Raw genomic sequence first — 21,723 nt, 5'->3', positions numbered from 1 at the left:
CATTAACCTATATCTAAATCGTGATCCTAGTCGAATAAATCCCGATCGATGGGAACCCTTCTGGACGGGGCCTCGGAGGCGGAAGAAGGCATGGTGCTCCACAGCACACTTCCATAAATGTTTGCACGCTTTGGGATGATCCAGTCTAAAGACAAATGTATGCTCCTGCTCTTTGCCCTGAAAAAGAAAAAAGGATGTAAAAATAGGTAATTATTAGATCAAACAGTCCCATCCCATTACTCAGGTACAAATAAAACCACAGCAATACCAAGAATCAAATAATAAAGCATCTGGCTTGCTCCCTGAAACCCAGACACTCTTTATAGCTACCTACATAAAAAGGCAGAGTTGAAGTCAAGCTGTCCATTTTCTTAGCCAATATAAAAATATTCCTAAGAGGGTCCTCTCTACGTGTGATCTCGTTGCTCAGAGAAACATAAAATGGGCTTTATCTGCCATACTTTGGGATAAATGTACAATTATAATTTAAAAGTTCATATAAGATCTGGCAATATAGTTCAACAGACTTAAAAATGTCTACATTTTTGTCATAGCAACCATAACCACAGGAATCTACCAGTTAACATTCACAGGTACTTTTCTAAAGATTTCACAGGAGCTGCTTCAATGAGTAGATACTATCATTAGCCCCATTTCACAGATAAGGAAACTGAAGCTCAAGAAAATAAGCCCAAGGTCACAAAGCTAGTAAGAGAGGAAACCAGAATTTGAACTTAGTCATTTGGGCTCCAGAGCCTATGTTTGTAATAACTAAGGTACACTGTCTCTCTAAGGAAAAAGATTTTCTAAACACCAAAATTTACACCCAGAGACTTTCTTCACACTCTCATTTATAATATTAGAACTTGGCAAAAAACATTTAGTCCAAAACAAGAGAAATAATCAAGTAAATAATAGTATATTTAAAAACTATACAGAGATAAATGAACAAAAGATGAATGCACTATTGTTTTTTCGTACTATAGAATACTATAGTGGGGCCAGCCCAGTGGCATAGCAGTTAAGCCCAACGCACTCCACTTTGGCAACGCAGGTTCAGATCCCAGGCACAGACCTACACACTCATCAAGCCATGCTGTGGCAGCGACCCACACGCAAAGTAGAGGAAGATGGGCACAGATGTTAGCTCAGGGCTAATTTTCCTCAAGCACGAAAAAAAAAAAAAAAGAGGAAGACTACCAACAGATGCTAGCTCAGAGTTAATCTTCTTCACCAAAAAAAAAGAGAATTTTATATATAGGTTAAAAATCAATGAACTAGATCTACATGGCTATATCTGTTTGGGTAAAATAAGCAAGGGCTGCAAAAAATCCAAATATATACAATCTATGTAAATTTTTAAAACAATTCTACCATGTGTTATGATGTGTTTATATCTGGAAAAAGTTGGAAAGTGTGAGAATGATATCCTCCAAGAATGATGGCCAGTTATGGGGAAGAAAGGTATGAGCTGGGAGATCAGACCTTAGCTGTATCAAATTTATTTTTATTAATTTATCTATTTCTAAAAGATAATTCTGAAGCAACAATGCCAAAAATGTTAAATCTAGATGAGTAAAATGGATACCAGTTTTATAATTTTTTGTACTTTTCAGTATATGTTGAATATTTTCTCATTTAAACTACTTTGTCATGTAAAATGTTTTATAAACTCTATGTAGTTTCTCCATGACCTTGATATAAGCAAAAATTCTTAAATTTCAACACACAAAAAGTATTGATGACAAAGAAAAAAATTTATAAAGTGTATTACATTAAAATTGAAACCCTCTACTTATCCAAAAGATACTACTAAGGGAGTCAAAAGGCAAGCCAAGGATCAGAAGATACTTGCAACACATATATCTGACAAAGAACTGATATCCAGAATATGTAAAGAACTTCTTCACTGAGAAAAGGAGCTCATTACCCAACAGAAAAGTGAACAAAAGACTTGAACAGGCACTTCATAAAAGAGAGTATCTTAATAGTCAACAAATATACAAATAAGTGCTAAACAGTCATCAGTGGAATGCAAATTAAAACCATAAAATGATTCTACTACCACAATGGATAAAATGAAAAAGAGAACACCAACATTAGCCAAGAAAAGAACAAACGGAACTCTCACACACTGCGGGTGGGAACGTAAACTTGTCTGACACTTTGGAAAACTGATGGTCCTCACAAAAGTCAAACACAGGCGTCTCCTAGTGCTCAGAGCAGCACTCTTCTTAATAGCCAAAAACTAAAAATAACTCAAATATCCGTCAGCAGGATGGATAAGTAAGCGTGGTCTAGTCATAAAATGGAATACTATCTATCAACAAGGACGAGCCCACTACAACCAGTCACCGCAACAGCTGCCGCTCACAACTACCACGCTGAAAGAAAGATGCAGACACCACGAGAACATTCAGTCAGGCTGCACTTACATAAAGTCCAAATACAAGCAAAGACTAATCTTATTAACAGTGGTAACGTCAGGGGAGTGGTTGCCCTTGAGGACTGGACCTGGTGAGGGCACAGGGAGATCCTACAGCTCGGGTACTATTCCATTTCCTCATCGGGGTGCTGGTCATACAGGCGTAGGTGAAAATTCAACAAGCTGTACACTTATTTTCGCACTTATCTGAATTTATGTTATACTTCAATAAAATTTACCAACAAAAACTGCACACAGGAAAAAAACCATGGGAAAATGTATTCCTCAAAGTAGGGAAAACCTTTCTATGACACAAAACCCACAAGCCATAAAAGACTGATAAATTCACCTATTTAAAGTGCATGGTAAAAACCATGATAAGCAATATTAAAAGACAACTGTAAGATAAAATATTTACAATTTCTATGACAAAGGTCAAAACCTGTAAGAAAAAAGGCCAACAACCCGAAAGAAAAATGGGCAAAGGATATGAATAGACAGTTTGGAGAAAAGGAAATTCAAATAACTCAAATGTATAAAAAGATGTTCCATATCACTCATAATAACAGAAATAAAAATTAACCTAAAATGAAATTCCATTATCACCTTTCAGATAAAAATGTGTTTACTCCCTCTGAGGAAACAGGTTTGTACACCAATAACTAGTGGAACTCAATAGGATCTCTCTATATCCAGGACAAATGCACATAACCATTTGAAACACCAAATCTACCTCCAGGAAATTATCCTATAGATACTTGCCAATCTACAAATTAATGTATTTACAGTGAATAAATGTCAATTAACTGAGAATTGATTAAATAAATTATGGTACATCTATACACTAGAATATTAAGTAGTTTTATTTTGTTTTCCTTAATAAGAATGAAGAAGTACTTTATGCACAGATATGGAAAAGATTCCAAGTTATAATGTAAAGTTAAAAAAAAGGTAAGTAGAGAATAGTATATAAGCATAATAACTTTTGTATAAAGAACTGATACATACATTTGCTTGTATATATGTATAAAACACCTTCAAAAATACATCCAAGAAGCTACTATTGTATTAGATCAAATCTAAAATGTCATTCGGGATGGCCCAGTGGTGTAATGGTCAACTTTGCACACTCCGCTTTAGCGGCCCAGGGTTTGCCGGTTCAGATGCTGGGTGCAGACCTATAAACCTCCCATCAAGCCATGCTGTGGGAGCATCCTACATAGAGGAACTAGAATGACCTACAACTACAATATACAACTATCTACTGGGACTCTGGGAGGGGAAAAAAACGGGGGTGGGGGGGGACTGGCAACAGATGTTAGTTCAGGGCCTATCTTCCTCACAAAAAGAAGAAGAAAAAAAGTCATTGTTAAGATGCACAATTATTTTATGGCCCAATAAGGACGAGTGTCACCAATTATGACCATGTTTTCTTATCACATAGAATTATAATTTATTCTTCTTGAAGGATGATCTTTAGATTTAGATACAAGTATCATTTAATCACATATGTGCTCACATAAAAAGGAAAATATTTGTAAAATAAGTTATTTTTACATCTGAAATCTGCCTCTTCTGAATCATTTTCAACTCATTTGTTGATGATATAATGATCATCCCTTGTGCCATCAAAAGATTTCTTTTCAAAATGCTCTATTATTGTCTTGATTTTCTTCCAAAGTGTGTGATAAGGCAATCATTTGCATGTATATCAGCAGTAAAACTTAAAATTTATCACTGTTTCATCTAATTTTGAGAATCTTCTTTTTTCAGTTCTGCTTGGTCATTCTCAGACTCCACTGTGCATACCACCAATCTTTGTAACATTCTGCCCAATTTGCTTTTACCTACATTGGTCTATAGTATGTACATGTTTTTTTCAAATTTATTTCTTTGTATGCAGTAAAATTATTTTTATTTTCTCATAATTCTGTGAGTTTTGACAAATGCATAGTCTAGCAACCACCACCAAAATCACGACACAGAATAGTTCTCACTCCCACAATTCCCTGTGCTGCTCCTTTTTAATCAAGCCTCCTCACCCCCCTAAGCTCAAACAATTGGTGATCTGTTTTCCACATCTACAGGTCTGCCTTTCCCAGACTGCCACAGAAATGCACTCAGACAGTCGTATCTTTTGAGTCCAACTTCTTTCACTTAGTGTACACATTTGAGATGCATCCACGTTGCTGTGTTTATCAATTAGGAACTAGATTTAACTGCAAAAAAACCGTAATCCTTATTTTAGTAGGCTTTATTAAAAAATATTACTAGGTAGATCTTTTTGATTAATCTTTTTGATCAGGTACTAAACAGATAAAGTTATTTAAACGTAACTTTTTATACACGAGATTTATTTATCAATAAAGAAACAAGAATAGTCTACATTATCTTTAATCTTAAGGGCAGAAAACTGTATTTTTAGGATGGTGTGACTTGAAGCAGGAAATTTTTTAATTAAATTATTAATTGTACTAAGTTCTATGGTTCTGTAAAACAACAAGGAACATTTCCTCTTTTAGAGACTTAAGTTATCACATAACATAGTCATTGTTAAATAAATAATGCAATACAATTCCTACCTGATCATCATCTTCTACAACCACCAGGGTTAATTTATTCTTCTTAAAATCCAATCTGGTTATCTTGGGCCTATAACAATATAAGAATAACAAATAAATGTCCTCTAAATTAAAAAAAAAAAATTTTATTGTTACATGAAGCATATTAATCACCGAACTTCTGCATTGCAAATTGATTAAGAGGGTAAACATAAACTGCACTGCCCATGAAAACAGCCTCCAATCTAAAAAATAGTTAAGATGACAGAAAAAAACATATTTCAAATGCAACACTTCTAGCAAAATTGATGCTGCAAATATATCAGGCATTAAAAATGTTAAGGAAAAAAGAAAATGAAGCAATTCGTATATATATTTCACAGGCCCCCAACTATGGTGTAAGAGATTCTCCAGGCCCAGCATTAAAGCAGCAGCACAGGAAGTGGATACAGGAAAGACTACCAAGCCTTCTAAAAGGCATAAAGACACACTAATGAGCGATCAGGGCCTTCAACTCTATTCTCTACAGCAATCTTGGTTTGAAGAAATACATCTTTAGCTAAAAAATTTTTTTCTTTAAAAATCTCACTTTATGGCCCATTTTCCAACTCTATCTCCTACCTCTACTAAAATTCTAAACAATCTACCACATTAGAACTCTGTACTTCTATAAACTGTGAATGTCAAAACAATGCAACTCTCACTAATTTTTAAACATAATTGTAAAACATACCTTGTTTCCAAGAGCTGTACTAAACCAATAAGTAACTAAGTGTACTAGGTGGAGGAGGAGCAAAGATCTAGCACTTATTTAAGTGTAACAAATACTTACATAATGCGCACTAAGTGTCAGGTACTCTTCTAAATGTTTTACATGTATTAATTCAACTGAGTCTCACAACAATTGTATGAGGTGGTATACAAATGCTTTCTTTATCTCCCCGCCTCAGCATTCTCCGGCCATGAAGCCTGTTCCAACCGCCCACAGGGCAAGCTGGAACAGTCAGAGAATCAACACTCAAGGACTGGGTAAATAAACACTCCAGCTCCCTCACCCATCCAGGGAGAATTATAAAGGTGTTCCACTCAAGCCTCTCCAAGAGTCCCTAGCAGGGACACCTCAATGCAAAAATAAATCAAATAAAATCAACTTTTTGAGGAGAAATCATTTTCAACCTAAAATCCCATTCTCAGCCTAATTATCAAGAAAGCAAAGCAGAAGAATAAACTGTGTTAAGGCACCCAAGGACTCAAATAATTTACCTCTTACATCCTCTTCATAGGCAGTTACTTGAGGATACACATCAGTAAAAACAAAAGCAAAGAAAGAGGAAAATATAGGAAGACAACAAAGGATCTTAGCTGAGAAAACAGGAAAAGGAAGTCCCAAGACAAAAGCTGTAGAGCAGCCTGGAGAGCAAACAGTTCCAAGTGGAAAAGAAGAATCATTGAATGCAACCCCCAAGAATTCGAAAGAGCTTACGGAGAAGACAAAAGCAGGTAACTAAAAAGGGATGTAAAGGGATGTGTGGGGTGCATGAGACTGAGGGTGAGTAAAGAACTTGAGAAAAAACAAAAAGCTATACAGAGAGGAAATGCAAGCCTGTTTGTGAGTTCAAGGATTTCAGGGCTGATCAAGAGAAAGACAGGACCATGAGACAGCAGTATTGCACAATGAGCTTTATTCAGAGGTGTTTAGGCAGGGTTGCATGAGAGGGGAAGTCCTTCACAGGAGACCTTCCAGAGGTGGCAGCATAGGGCCACCACAAAGAAGAGGGCACTGGAACGCCCAGGAGAGAGGAGGCTTCTATGTCTGGCGGATGGCATTCAGCAGCAAGGGGGGAGTCTGGGTTAGAGAGCTCTGAAGGGCATTAGTGGTTTGGGGTCTTTTATTGCTACAGGACTTGCGTCATCTATGGCTAACAGACATGGGGTGCAATTTGTAGTGGGATATGCAAAACAGGCAGGCTCTAAATGGCTTAAAATATACTCATGGGCTATATTTAAAGTAAGTGGATGTGTAAGCATTTGAGTTTGGCACTGGCGGGCTTTGAGTTCAAAGTCCTAATGTGCTGTGAGGAAGTAAACAACATAGGGGCCGAGACACAGCGGCCGTCTTCGGCTCAGGTATATGACACCAGTACACTAAGTTCTGCGCCTGTTCCGACACAGACATCATACTGTAAACACTCTTTCCGGATTTTCAGATTTTAGAACCAACCAGATAAAACATGAAGAACTTAATTATAGTTATGAAGTCCAAGTAAAATCCATCCTTGATGTAAAAGTAAAATGCAAATTTAATTTAAAAGTATGGATGATAGAAGTTGAGACACAGAAAGAGAAGCACAGCTTTAAAAGGGGGGGGGTTAAAACAGGGGGTGAAAGTGCTAATATCTTCCTCTTAGACAATATAGAGTAGAGAGCAACTGAGATTGTGGAACAAGAAATACTAAAAATAGTGACACAACTACATGACAGGAGAGAGTGCCCATGTGAACATTTAATAACTATAGAAATATTTCTATTAAGACCTATTCTGATATTCCTTGAGACTAACGGAAAATATGGATAGAAAAGTTTTGAAAAATTGTCTCTTGGTGGGGGGGACTAAAGATAGGAGTCTGAAAGGAAACAGTTGCTTTTCATTTACAAGCTTTTCAGAACTATTTGATTTCCAAACTCTATGTCACGTAATAACTTGATACAAATGTTTTTACTCATTAAAAAAACAAAACAACAAGTATCTTTGACATTAACTCTACTTACCAAAAAAATAAGCCAATTTTGGTCTCTCCTTCAAAAACAAGGACTCCTGTTGGGGTTAGTCCCAAGCTATAGTCATTCCCATCTCTAGCCTAATTTAAAGGACAGCAAAATGTGTTAGCTTTATTTGCATAAAACAGGTTTCACATTTTCACACAACTGTTTAATTATATTTTCAGATTGAATGATATTAATTATATAGAGACTAATATGCAAGGTATTTTCAACAATTAGAGTACCCCAAAATAACATTCTCAGGAAGATTTACACATACATTTAGTTCAGCGCAACACTAGAGTCTGAAGATGTGTCTCCAGTGAAAATAGGTATGTACAGTTCCACTACAAAGAATGCTCTTTCCAGGCTCTTTCCATATTCTACTAACCACTTAAATCACAAATTCTGAAAAAGCCTGCCTCTCTGGGAAAACTTAGCTATTTAAACTAGAAATAACTTAAATCACTACACAAGCTATACTACAGATTATCAAAGTCCTCTCGAGCTATAAGTTTTCAACTTAGTTTCCTAAATTATTTTTATTTTTACAGAGCCTACTCAGGTTAAGTGATATAAGATGATATAAACATGAAATGAAAGAACAAGTGGTTTGAAAAACAACAAAAAAGAGAAGAACAGCTTAAAAGAACAGACCTAGCTTTCTGGAGATTCTGATTGTTCCTCTTCTTTCTTATAATGAAACGATATGAGATTCTCATCATTCAGTACTTAATCTCAATGTCTATAACACATCCAAAATATCCCATGCTAAACTATGCAGACTCCATATCCTCCCTCAGACTGAAAGATTCCAGTCACCTTGAATCTTGAAGGAATAAATTTTTTAAAAAGCATCACAACACAGTGCTCACCTTGACCACATGCATATCAACCCCATACATTTCTAGCCATTTGGCTTTATTCAGATAATTGGTTTCAGCTTGTGCTGGTGTCTGACTTCTGAAATTTAAAAAACAGTAATTTTTAAAATAATAAATGTCAAATGAATTCTATACCAAGTATAGAAATAGAAAAAAAACAAATATGAAGTCATTACTGTCATTATGTTAAAGGAAGTGTGATCAAATATTAAGTACCTGCATTCCTTCCATTTCTCAAAAATAGCCAGCTCCATCTCTTCAGTCTGAATGGGCACGAACCTGAACTCAGATACAAGTTCAGGACTGTGCTCAGCAAGATCATAGTCACCAAGTTCAGCTACAAACATAAGTTCCAGAACATTATATTTTGTTAATGAGTTTATTTCCTGCTGAATCTTTCTTCAAAACTCATTTTATTAATAAAAATTGCTAAGAAGATTACAAAAGATTCTTTTTTAAACTACCAGGAATTCAGAACACCCAGACCATTCCCAAAAATAAATCTAGCTTAGTCTTATGACTCATTTGTTTGTACACAAATCACACATTTGTGATTAGTGGTGCGCTTTCAATTAAATGTCTTTCTCTTAATTTATTCATAGCTTATAATGCTTAGCTTCTGAAAACCTCTTTCCAGACTTCCACAGAGAAATATCTTTTGATCTTATAATGAAGAATTTATTTAGCAATCTTTAAAAAACAATTAGCTGGCAATTATCAAGAATCTAAAAATGCACAGAACATGACATCATATACCACTGTAAGATATCATCTCTGTCCCTCCTGGAATTTTAAATTATCAATCCTAAAAAGATAACTGAAAAAAAAATTAATAAAGAATACTTGAGGAAGGAAAGCAGTAGGAAAAGAACTGGACAATGCACAAACACGTACTCATCTGTGGTTACCTCTGAACTGTGGGTTTAGGGAAGAAGAGAAAACAATAATTCTAATTTTCTATACTTAAGAAATTTTTCCTTTAAAAGAATATTTTACTCATAATAAAAAATTAAAATATTTCCATTTTGATTAAAAAAATCCAGCTGCACAGAGAAAAAGTACATGAGAACTATCTTGCAATAATAATAAAAATGGTAACAACATTATTTATTGAGCACCTACTCTACACAATGGACATATTACAGATATACTGTCATTTAACTTCACAACAAGCTTGGAAAACATTTATTATCATGCCCACTTTATTGTGAAGAAATTGCTCTCTTGTCTGAACCACAATATCTTGAAGGAGCACCACAGCAAATCTGCTATGTAACGTTGCTCAGGATATATATTAAAACAGTAAAGAAGGGGCTGGGCCAGCGGCATAGTGGTTAAGTCTGTGCACTCCGCTTTAGCAGCCCGGGGTTTGCAAGTTTGGATCCCAGTGCAGACCTACACATTGCTCATCAAGCCACACTGTGGTGGCATCTTACATACAAAATACAGGAAGACTGCCATAGATGTTAGCTCAGTGACAATCTTCCTCATCAACAACAACAAAAATAAGTAAAGAAAAATTGAACGAGAGTGTGAGAAAAAGGTAATAAAAATTATTCTGATAAAATATAAAATCATAAATGAGAAACAAGGAGCTCATTTTATAAAGATGACAGTAATACTTCAGCAACTTTATTCTTAAAGACCTTAAGAATTAGGAGGATCTGGTAAACTATTAGACATGGGACAAAGTGATTCATTAGATAAAACATGAAGTTTGGAGGAATCATAAAAATAATGGTGCCGTGGGTGAAAGAGAAAGTAGGGAAGAGCTTTTATTTAGGAAAATAATATGACATGTAAGGTTAAGAGATAACAGAAAAGAGCCACAAGCATGAATCAAACCAACAATTATGAAGTAAGCACTTCTTTGAATAGTGTTTTGTTATATACACAAAAATGCATAAAAATCATATTTCCAAGAAGCATATACTTTAGCTGTCATCAAACTAACAGAGAGACAGAATATATGAGGCAATCAATGGTGTAAGACAGATACTGAAAATGACAGCTTTTCAGTACATCTGAGTTTTAGAATTAACCACCTCATACAGGAATAAAATGTAAAAGTCTACTTTCAAGAAAATATGCATGCAATTATATACTTCTGATTATTACAACGCTAGAGGCACAACATTTCCAAGCTTGTATCTAGCTTGGAATACATATTTTCTGCACATGAGAAAACAAGTTTTAATTTGTAGACAGACTAGAACAGTAGATGGAGGCAGGTAGATAATTTACACTAGTGGCAAATTTTTGGAGGACAGAAATTTCCTCCAATCACCAATCCCTCTATCAACAGGAAAGTATGCTTTCTTAAATAGCAGAAGCACAAAAGAAGCAAAAATATTAGGTTTACCATAAAATGTAAAAATTTAGTCTTATTAATATCTAGACAATGGCAAATACATACTACGGATCTTAGAGGAACTGGGGATAAATATGGAATCACCAGAAAAGGTATAAATTAATATCTTGATTAATCATTCAATATTTTTATTTTTATTCTAGTATATAGAGAAACTCCAAGAGAATCTTTCTTTCTATTTTGTGAAGAAGGAAAGAAATTATATTCTTACTAAAATGTCAATTTTTCAGAAGAAAATATCTGAGTTTAAGAGTATCTGATCAGTGTAACAAGGAGGTATAAAAGAATAAGTTTTTCATTAATCCTATTTATTGGAAAACACTCTTTTTATTCGTAACATAATCACCAGGAATTTTTAAATACACTCTAAGTATTTCTCTCAAGGATTCATTTATAAGACTACCACTAAAGAAAGCAAACCATGTGGCTATTACAACAATTTACTCATATATCACTGTGTTCTTTTTAAGAAAAAAAATTTGCTGAGGGCCCAAATATAACATTTATTATGAAGTAGACTGCAATTTTTGCTTGAAAATAAACAAAACTAGAAGTGGAAAGGGGGCAAATAAAGTGACAGGGAAGAAAAAGAAGGCAATGTTCTAAAACAAGTGAAAGTAAAAGTCAGAGTCAGATACTGATACAAATTTACACAAAAACAGTAGTGATTCTTTTCTTGTATATTACTTTGAATCTTTTTAAATTCTTTAACTAAAAGCACACAATAAAAAAGTACACTTTACTCTTGACAGTCAACATAAGAATTGCTTACCTTGCAGATTATAAGCTGCCAACTGAACTGCTGTATCAAAAGGACACTCTAATCTGAGAACAAAGTACAAATTTGTTAGACAAGTCAATTTCACAACCTTAATTTTAAGATAAATGGAAATAATACATATTTTATGTTGACCATTTCTTTTTCATAATTAACTATAAACTTATTTTTCAAAATCATTTTCAACTACTCAAGAAAACGTGGTTTACTTTAAATAACTAGTACTCACTTTCCACTGAGAATATCTTGTTTTAACTGAAGAACAAATAAATACCTAAGAAAAATAAAAGTCACAAATTTAATAGAACAAATTTACTATCAGAAATAATTCCTTCTGAATAAAGAAGAAACTTTTTTTCTTTTTTTTTAGTGAGAAAGATTGGCCCTGAGCTAACATCTGTGCCAATCTTTCTCCATTTTTTGTATGTGGGATGCTGCCACAGCATGGGTTGATGAGCAGTGTGTAGGTCCGTGCCCGAGATCTGCACCCACGAACCCCAGGCCACCAAAGCGGAGCACAAAAACTTAACAACTACTCCACCAGGCCAGCCCCAAAACATTCTTAATTACAGAATTTTACCCACAATAGTCTATAAAGAAAAAGAACATAAAGAGGCAATAAGCATCAGAAGGATGGTAGCGTGTCCACAAGATAACAGCAGAACACAGAGTATAGCACGGGCACCAAAGGTTTAAAGCAAATCATGGAGAATGAGCTCTGTGATCTAACTTAATTTGACAACACAGCCACCTCATATGTGAGGGGACACAGGCACGTACATAACGATGGATAACAGCTACAATCTCATTGGCAGAGTGTTCAAGTCAAAACCCTTCTAAAGGGACTTAGCAACTCAGTTTTTTACTTAATAAATAGTATGTGTGCTAGAGTCATGGATTTACAATATAGAGTCAATGAATAAATACCAAGGAGGCAGGACAAAATAAAAATAAGTGTGTATGATCTACTTAAAGTTTACCCAAAACTATTCAAACCAAATCAGGATCTAACATGTTTCATTAATCAATGGCACCCGAATAGGTAAAGAAAGTCAGGAGCCAACTTGAATAAATTCCCAGCAGCCAAAGATAGATCATTTTGAACATGAATAAACATAATATGGCAAAGTATTGAAACACTTCAGTTCTGTTTAATATCCATGAGTTGATAATGACACTTAAAAAAAAGAACTCACTAGTTACCTCTGGAGGATGCCAGGGAATCAACTCTTCATTTTGAAAACTGATAAAAGAAAAGAATCCTACACATAAAAAACACTGCCCCCTGGGGCTGGCCCCGTGACCGAGTGGTTAACTTCATGTGCTCTGCTTCGGCGGGCCAGGGTTTCGCTGGTTAGGATCTTGGGTACGGACATGGCACACCGCTCATCAAGCCATGCTGAGGCGGCGTCCCACATGCCACAACTAGAAGGACCAGCAACTAAAAATACATAACTATGTACCAGGGAGCTTAGGGGAGAAAAAGGAAAAATAAAATCTTAAAAAAAAAACAAAAAACAAAAAAAAACACTGCCCCAAAACGAAATTATTGTCTAAGGTCTTGTTACCGGGGCAAGGAATCCATTTCACTAGCTGTCTATAAACTGGAAAGAACTAAAAAGACAATCTTCCAACATCCTAAGCTAGCCTGATCAAAACTTTACCCATGTACAACTCTAGGTGGTGGTCTTACCGGGTTAGTTCTTCACGAAGATTATTTGGTTCTGAGGAATAAAATTTAACTCGAAGATGCAGACAATAGGGTGAGCCAACTGCCATTAAAAAAAAACAAACTTTAATTTTTTATGTAACTAAATAGTAAGGGATTTTCAGCCAGTAAATCTGTCAAAATCTACTGAAGTGGAGATAGAAAATAACAGGTTACTGTGGCAATATTTCAGGTTACCTCATAGGCTTAATTAAACCTAAGACGAAAAGATCAATCAGTGGACATTTTAAATGTCCCATCATATAGTACTATTGCAATCTTCTGTCCTCCCAAGAACAGACAGTGCTAGATTAATTCCAACAGTTCAGGGCCAAATGCACCACATAAAAGTCTCAACCATGCTATGTAACAACCCTAAAAACCCGCCCGGCTGTGTTTCTTGAAAGCATCAGGAATGCATATGACATGGCAAACCCTCCCACATACTGTTCAATTCACTTCATCTACTTCACTAAATCCTATACTCTCAGTGGTCCCATTATTTTGTAAAGGCAAGAGCTGACGTACCCTGAAACCTCTGATTCTACAGATGACAGACTAGATTATGGATTGGACATGGGTATTTTCCCCTGACCACTGCCAGGAATAATACTGACATTTTATGTGAATTGCTTCACTTCATTACTCTTAATTTTAAACAGTTACAACCTTGAAGTCTCAAAATATTTTCTAAACTAGCAGATGCCTAATAGGAAGATTCTAATATAGGTAATTAATAAATAAAAGTTAAGCATCTCACAAGAACTCAATCTCACTCACAAGCTGCACGGCTTTCTCCTGGAAACAAACTGCAAGGCATCTGAATCTAGATTTCCATTAATCCTACATAACTTAGGGGGTGGGTTTATATATCAGACTGAAATTATTTTCGTAAAGTAGAGATGCTAATAAATTCATCTGAAAAATGATTTATGTTTTTACTATTAAGAATCAGAGTTTCTAATATCTAATTACACATAATAATTTAATTTACATTTTTTTCACCACTTACTTTTTACTTGCTTTTTGATGCTTTTTGTACCATCCAACCAATGCTGAAAACAAAAAAATTCAGATGTTAAGCAGGTGATAGAACTTAACTTTTTTTTTTTGGAGGAAGATTAGCCCTGAGCTAACATCCGCCGCCAATCCGCCTCTTTTTTATATGTGGGATGCCTGCCACAGCATGGCTTGATAAGCAGTGTGTAGGTTCTCGCCCAGGATCTGAACCAGCAAACCCCAGGCTGCCAAAGTGGAATGAGTGAACTTAACCGCTGCACAACTGGGCCGGCCCCAGAACTTCACATTTTAATTACTAAAAGCTAATTCTCATCCTGCTTTTGTTGATAACCACAAAGAAATATTTCACAAGAGAAAAACAAAAGTGAGAGTGAAAACAAGAGGGGGGAGGTTACCTGCCCAATATCCACAGCAAGCTTATGACACTTTGCTTATGAGCAAAAAAGACCTAAAACCAGATACACGACTTTTTAAAACATTTCCTCTGTTCCCTCAGTAACAAAGATGATATTCTAGACTTTGCCCTTAGTTTTCCTCACTGTTCCCCATAAAATGACTCTTTCAAAACTGTTAAAATTAGAAGAAAAGTAACCTCATATTCCAGTGCCCGGTTTATTCTTGTAATAAAAACCTAAGATTTATTAACAGATCATAACCAAAATACAAGTGAAATAATGTCACTTAAATTTTACAAAATTGATACTACTCCGAAGTAGTACTCTTTGAAAGAGCCTGCACAATAACATTAGATCTTTCTCATAACCAAGGCCCTATCTATTACACGGAGCAGTCTTTGCTCCTTTGCTTTACAAACAAAAAATGTTAAAATTGTGACTAGCAGACTTCACGCTTCAAGAGTAAATAGGCTCTTCATTTCTGTAACCTCTCCACTCTGAAATGCCCATAACACAAACAGACCTAAGAAGCAATTCCAGAGCTTCCACTGATAAACAATTCCCAGCTCACTTCTCATTATTAATCCCCCTACAGGACCAAGTCCTAACAGTGACAGGATGCACTCACCCAGCTAAGATATACTGACTATGCTCTCTCCAGCATGCTTACAATTCCAAGCACCCTAACCGAAAAGAGTGCCCTCGTGCCAGTTAACAGAGCTAAGGAATCCAGTTTCAGAAATCCAGATAGGCAAAGAGTGGGTAAACAAGGCTGCATTGTTAACAGACTTGTAACTGTTTGCTTTTCTTGCCAATTATTTGCTGAGCCTCTTCTCTCCACTCTCTCCCAAGATCCAAAAGAGAAATTCACAGAACTACCAGTGTGCCAGCATAGTACTTGTGCTTGTTGAAATAGGATGCTCAGTAAACATTTCAAAAGGCAATTAAATACTATGCAGTATTTCTCTGGATTCCAAGTGTGTAGGCTACTTAGTCATCTCTCATCTTTCAATAAATTCAGTTGGACATCAACTTTTAAGCATATTTCAGTCTAGCAACTGTTCCATTTTACACATCCCTCCATTAAGAGAATGCTAGGCCAGCCAGTGAGCAGAACACAATTCAATCTATTAGCAGAGAAGATTTCAACGTGGACAGCAAAAAGTCCACTCATCAGGCCAAGCCCAGCAACCAAATATCCAAAAATCCCAAACTTAATTGTGCTAAATACCCACTCCAGCCTGATGCCAATCATATACTGGGTATAAGATAAAATCAGTTTTCACTCCCCACTGGGAGTTGTCCTATCTTCAGGTTTTATCTACTATACTCCAATAAATTAACAAATGTATGGCTGGTCCCCTGGATAGCCTCATGTAGCTAGGTTAAGGAAATTCTTGATACACCACAGTGAGTGCAAATGAGCACAACTCTTCCAGGAGGCAATCTGATCATGCCTTAAAAATAACTGTGTCTTTGACTCAGCAATTCCACAACTAGAAATCATTATGGATGTATGCAGATTTACTTACAAGGAGTTACATCAAAGAAAATTAAAACAATCTATGTATCTAACAATAGTGAACTGGGCAAAATATTTAATGTATTTAATTATTTATTAAATATTTTAAATAAATATTAATTAATTAAATATGATAGAACACCACAGCAACTTTAAAAAAAGGGTAGCAAATACTTAAGGATCTGGAAGAGTGTTTACAATATATTGTTAAATTTTAAAAGGCAGGTTACAAAATAGAATTGTTCTGTCCAAATGTAAAAATTTGAATATATAAACATGCATTATCTGAGCTAGCCCTGGTGCCCTAGTGGTTAAGTTCAGCACACTCTACTTGGTGGCCCAGGTTCAGTTCCCAGGTGTGGACCTACACCACTCGTCTGTCAGTGGTCATGCTGTGGTGGTGACCCACACATAAAAAGAGGAAGATTGGCAGATGTTAGCTCAGGGCAAATCTTCCTCAGGAAAAAAAAAATGCATTTTCTTTTGGACAGAGACAATCTATAACAAAACAGTAACAGAGATGTTATCTCTAGGTGGGTGAGATTATTGGCGATAATTTTTCTTCCTCGTGCTTTCCTATATTTTCAACTTGCTCCACAATGAGCACATATTACTTAAAACAATAATCATGGACCCCTTTATTTTACTATTTTATATTAGTAATATATTCACATGGTATAATTTTTTGGTAATATTAAAAGATTATGGTGAACAGTCCCTCCAAGCCCTGCAATAGGCCACCCCCATGTACCCAATTTCTATCACCACATGCAACCCCTAACCCCAAGATGCTACTGGTTTCTGATTCCTCCCAAAGTTTCTTCAAACAGAGAAGGAAAAAAAAAATGTGTGTGTGTGTGTGTGTTGGTGAAGAGTAAAAGACATTAACAACGGACTGAAAATCAACAGGCTAAATATAAATTTTGATAGAATAAACTTTGAGGAATATAAAGAAGGAAACATTAATATAAGATAGACCACTTACTATTTCAAGAACCATCTACAGTCCTCCGTAGACAGTCATAACTTAAATTATTTCCTGTTTAAGAACATCTAGGGCTAGTCTCATACACATACTTTTAATCGCTAATTTGTACCCTACTATTCTAAGAAGCACATTGAACATAAAATCATCCCAGTGAGATAAAGGACCAGAGGTTTCTTCCAAGTAGGCTTTTTAGTCTCTTTTCTACCTGCATGTTAATAATAGCTACTAATACCTGCGCTCTCTTAAGACGACCCAAAACTCAAAGAAAGCATTGAGTATATTTTAAAATGAAATTTAGGAGCTGGGGGAGTTCTGGGTGACGTTCTTCTGGGGAAGAGTTCATGTTTGCATATTCTCAAGTCTGTTTTCTTTCATCTCCTCCACATTCCAAGCCCAGCGACTGGAAAATTCAGAGCTCAGAGACAGGCACTGATAGTATTTTCCTTGAATCAGGGTTTTTAGGAGCTGAGTTTAAATTACACTAGAAGATAAAGGTGAGAGAACGCAGATACAGATTCTTGGATGCTTAGCGTGAAACTAATATGGTTCTCTTTCCCCATTCGTACCTGAAGGAGGAAACAAACTCCCTTCTAATTTCCTACTTCTAAGTTTGGTTGATAAATTTAGAAACCAAAGGATGTGGAAAGCCACATTTCTTTCTATCTTATTGAGCTGGGCATGAAGGAACAATTAAGAACTCGTGTCGGGGCCGGCCCGGTGGCACAGCAGTTAAGTTCCCACATTTTGCTTCTCGGCGGCCCGGGGTTCGCCAGTTTGGATCCCAGGTGCGGACATGGCACCACTTGGCAATAAGCCATGCTGTGGTAGGTCCCCCACGTATAAAGTAGAGGAAGATGGGCATGGATGTTAGCTCAGGGCCAGTCTTCCTCAGCAAAAAGAGGAGGATGGGCAGTAGTTAGCTCAGGGCTAATCTTCCTAAAAAAGAAAAAAAAGAAAAAAAAAAGAACTCATGTGTCTTAAAATATAAATAATATGTAATCACAAATACAACTGACATCACTAAACCAAGAAATTATCTAGGGAGTTGCCAAAACATTAACATATACACACCCTCATCCCCGGCCTTATAGCCAAATACTGTGTAAATAGCTCTTCAAATGAATGATTCCTGACTTCTAACCATCTACACGGCTCTACTAAAGAAATGCACCACAACTTTTGCTCAAAGAGCAAAGAGCTTAAAGCAGAGAAATGTTAACCACCTCTCAAAACAACTGCCTCTGCAAAAAATAAGCATGGAGGCTTATGATCCAAAGTAAAGGATTGTTTTAAAGCAAATTTTAATATTTTAAACAATTGACAAACGTTAAAAAAAAATCTATGCTACGAAAATGAAGAATCAATACATTGCATTGCTATAATCTAACTGAAAACTCTTCAATTTAGTCTAAATTTCATTATAAACTCTTCCTGGGTGACTACTTTTTTGGTGTTAACAGTCTGTGTTATAAGACATTTCAAGTGAAGACTAAGATGAACCATTAAAATCTATTTTCCACCATGCCTTTCCGTGTATTATTAGTATGCCCTCTTAGGATTCTTAAAAGTCAAACTCATAACGGAAACATAGTTGAGTCAGGTGGGTTATACATTCAATCTCCAGAGACAGAGCAGATAATCTATTTTGGAAATACAGTTTTTTGCAGGTCCTCCTTGTTTAGCAAATATATGTTTGCATGTATATTAGAATATACATATCTATTTTACATAGACATTATTTATTTCCATATATTTTTCACTCCCCACTACTGTACTGAATCTTACTGTTTGTGTCAAGTTCTCAGTTGAATCCCAGTGCACAGTTCAATCATCTGCCAACAGTGTTAATTCTACCTCCTCCTTTCCAACCGTCATAACTTTAAAACTGCTTTTGCTGGTACATCTATTATGAAACTAAATAGCAGTGGTAATAATGGGCCTCTTTGTCACCTTCCTGTCTTTAGTAGGATCGCTTCTATTGTTTCTGTATTAATCTAGGGTTTGGGTTTTTTTTTTTTTTTCATAACGAAAAATCGGTATAGAAAGAGAGCAGAGCCACTGAGCAACCACCAAGTCTGTTCTTCATGGGTGCCACCTGTTGAGCCACCCATCTGCTCAGCACCCACCACCACCGCTGGAGATGGGCACACCTTCCAAAGCTTGGCTAGATCTACACAGAAAGAAGGTCAATTGTGTATAGGCCAGAGTCCATTAGGTTTATTCAAGATGTCCTGGGGCTAGGAAGAAAGGGCTTAACAGGCCACCAAAAACCACACGATGAGAATTCTAAACTAGAGTATTCGCTGCACAATCTCAGATGAGTGAGGGTCAGCAAGCCAAACTGACACCTCACATTATGCCTACAGTAACTGAATTGCTGAATTCTGAAAGTGGAACAAGAACTGCCTCTTTCCTTGGCTCAAGGATCTTAGATGCGCTATCCAGGGGATCCACTGCTGCAGCCTCCAGGTATGCATTTGTCAAACTTTTACCCAATGTTCCACTAGACAATGAAGTGTTTTCTAGCCCTCAGCTTTAGATCTAACACCCTTATTTCCATTTCCACTGAATGCTGTCTTTAAACTAAAGGCGATAAACTTCAACTAATCAAGTTATTCATCTTATTTTCTTCTGTGGTAAAGATTTCAGTTTTGATCTTTTTTTGAAAGTAGTTTCACTTAAGTATGTGATAAAGCAGTAACAGCACAAATGGTTAGTTAACCTGTTCAGAATTGGCACACATCCCATCAACACACATTCCACTGCCAAAAGCAAGTCACATGGCCAAATATGGCGCCAAGAGAGCAAGAAAGTATAATCCTGTTACAGTGAAGGCAGGAAACAATCTCACGAAATACCACATACGATGAATTATATCAACTGATACTGAATCATCCTTGCATCTCTAAGAATGAACTCTACCTGACCATAATACATTATTTATACTTTTAATAGGCTGAATACAGTCTGTTGATATTATATTTAGGATTTTTACACAGAGAATAAGGGAAGTTTAAAATATATATAAAGAGAATATAAGCTATCAAATCAATTTAAGAAAAAAGCAAAAAAATAATTATCACTGACATGTTAAGAATTCTTTTTCTTGGGGCCGGCCCAGTGGCGCAGCGGTTAAGTTCGCACATTCCGCTTCTTGGCAGCCTGGGGTTCGCCAGTTAGGATCCCGGGTGCGGACATGGCACCGCTTGGCACGCCATGCTGTGGTAGGCGCCCCACGTATAAAGTAGAGGAAGATGGGCACAGATGTTAGCTCAGGGCCAGTCTTCCTCAGCAAAAAGAGGAGGATTGGGAGCAGTTAGCTCAGGGCTAATCTTCCTCAAAAAAAAGAAAGAAAGAAAAAAAGAATTCTTTTTCTTTCTTTTCCAAATACTAGGAGAAATACTACCTATGTTTCTCTTTTCTGAAACAAGACATAAGTGTCTACAATCTAGGTAACTCATTCTTTAAAAACTTGATTGGACCATTTAAAATTCTAAGCTCTAAATACGAAGTCTGAAAAACTTCACCAAGCAGAGGTCAAACATATAGGTCAGAGGATTAAATCTTGGTCCTGAGACATATTTTGTTTGGCCCACACTATATTTTTCTTATTCTTTTAAAAAAATTTATTATTATGAAATATTCACAGGAAGTTGCAATGATAATAGGGAGAGGTCCCATGTACCGTCCCCCACCTTCCCCCAATGCTTACATGTTACATAACTATAGTACAGTATTAAAATCAGGAAAGTGACAATGATACAATGTGTAAATGTAGTTCTATGTCATTTTATCACACATTTACATTCCTGTAACTAATGCCACAATCAAGATAAAAGAAATATTCCATTAACACAAAGAGTTCTACCATATTACTCCTTTACAGTCACACCCACACCCTATCTCCAATATCATTAAACCTCGGCAACCATAAATTTGATCTCTATCTCTAGAGTTTTGTCTTTTCAAGAATGTTATATGAATGGAATCATACAGTATGTGACCTTTTGAGACTGGCATTTTTCACTCAGCATAATGCCCTTGAAATCCATCCAAGTTGTGTGTATTGACAAATTTTTCTTGTTTGTAGAATGAATGTATGACAGTTTGTTTGATCATTAACTTACTGTAGGATATTCTGGATTTTTCAAGGTTTTTGCTAGCACAAATAAAGTTGCTATCAACAATCATGCACAGGTTTTTCTGAGGAAAGAAGTCTTCATTTCTCTGGGATAAATGGCTATGCATACAATTGCTGAGTCACATGGTAAGTGTATGTTTAATTTTTTTAAGAAACTGCCAGATGGGGCC

General features: G+C 36.0%; 1 protein-coding gene across 6 annotated transcripts in view; it reads right to left on the bottom strand.

The window, feature by feature from the left end:
• Positions 1-21,723, bottom strand: part of EPB41L5 (erythrocyte membrane protein band 4.1 like 5) — a 146,748-nt gene that overhangs the window by 73,509 nt on the left and 51,516 nt on the right. For all 6 annotated transcript variants that reach the window (XM_070507488.1, XM_070507487.1, XM_070507489.1 and 3 more), the window contains exons 4-12: positions 14,500-14,542; positions 13,473-13,551; positions 12,009-12,053; positions 11,774-11,826; positions 8,847-8,967; positions 8,622-8,709; positions 7,756-7,844; positions 5,008-5,077; positions 8-177 (exon numbers count right to left, since the gene is read on the bottom strand). In XM_070507488.1, coding sequence (XP_070363589.1) covers positions 8-177; positions 5,008-5,077; positions 7,756-7,844; positions 8,622-8,709; positions 8,847-8,967; positions 11,774-11,826; positions 12,009-12,053; positions 13,473-13,551; positions 14,500-14,542 — 758 coding nt within the window. The remainder of the gene's footprint in view (positions 1-7; positions 178-5,007; positions 5,078-7,755; positions 7,845-8,621; positions 8,710-8,846; positions 8,968-11,773; positions 11,827-12,008; positions 12,054-13,472; positions 13,552-14,499; positions 14,543-21,723) is intronic.

The sequence above is a fragment of the Equus asinus genome, chromosome 4 (assembly GCF_041296235.1).
Source record: "Equus asinus isolate D_3611 breed Donkey chromosome 4, EquAss-T2T_v2, whole genome shotgun sequence".
In the NCBI taxonomy this organism is placed as follows: Eukaryota; Metazoa; Chordata; class Mammalia; order Perissodactyla; family Equidae; genus Equus; species Equus asinus.
The sequence above is the reverse complement of the archived record's forward strand: the minus strand, read 5'-3'. Positions and strand labels throughout refer to the sequence as shown.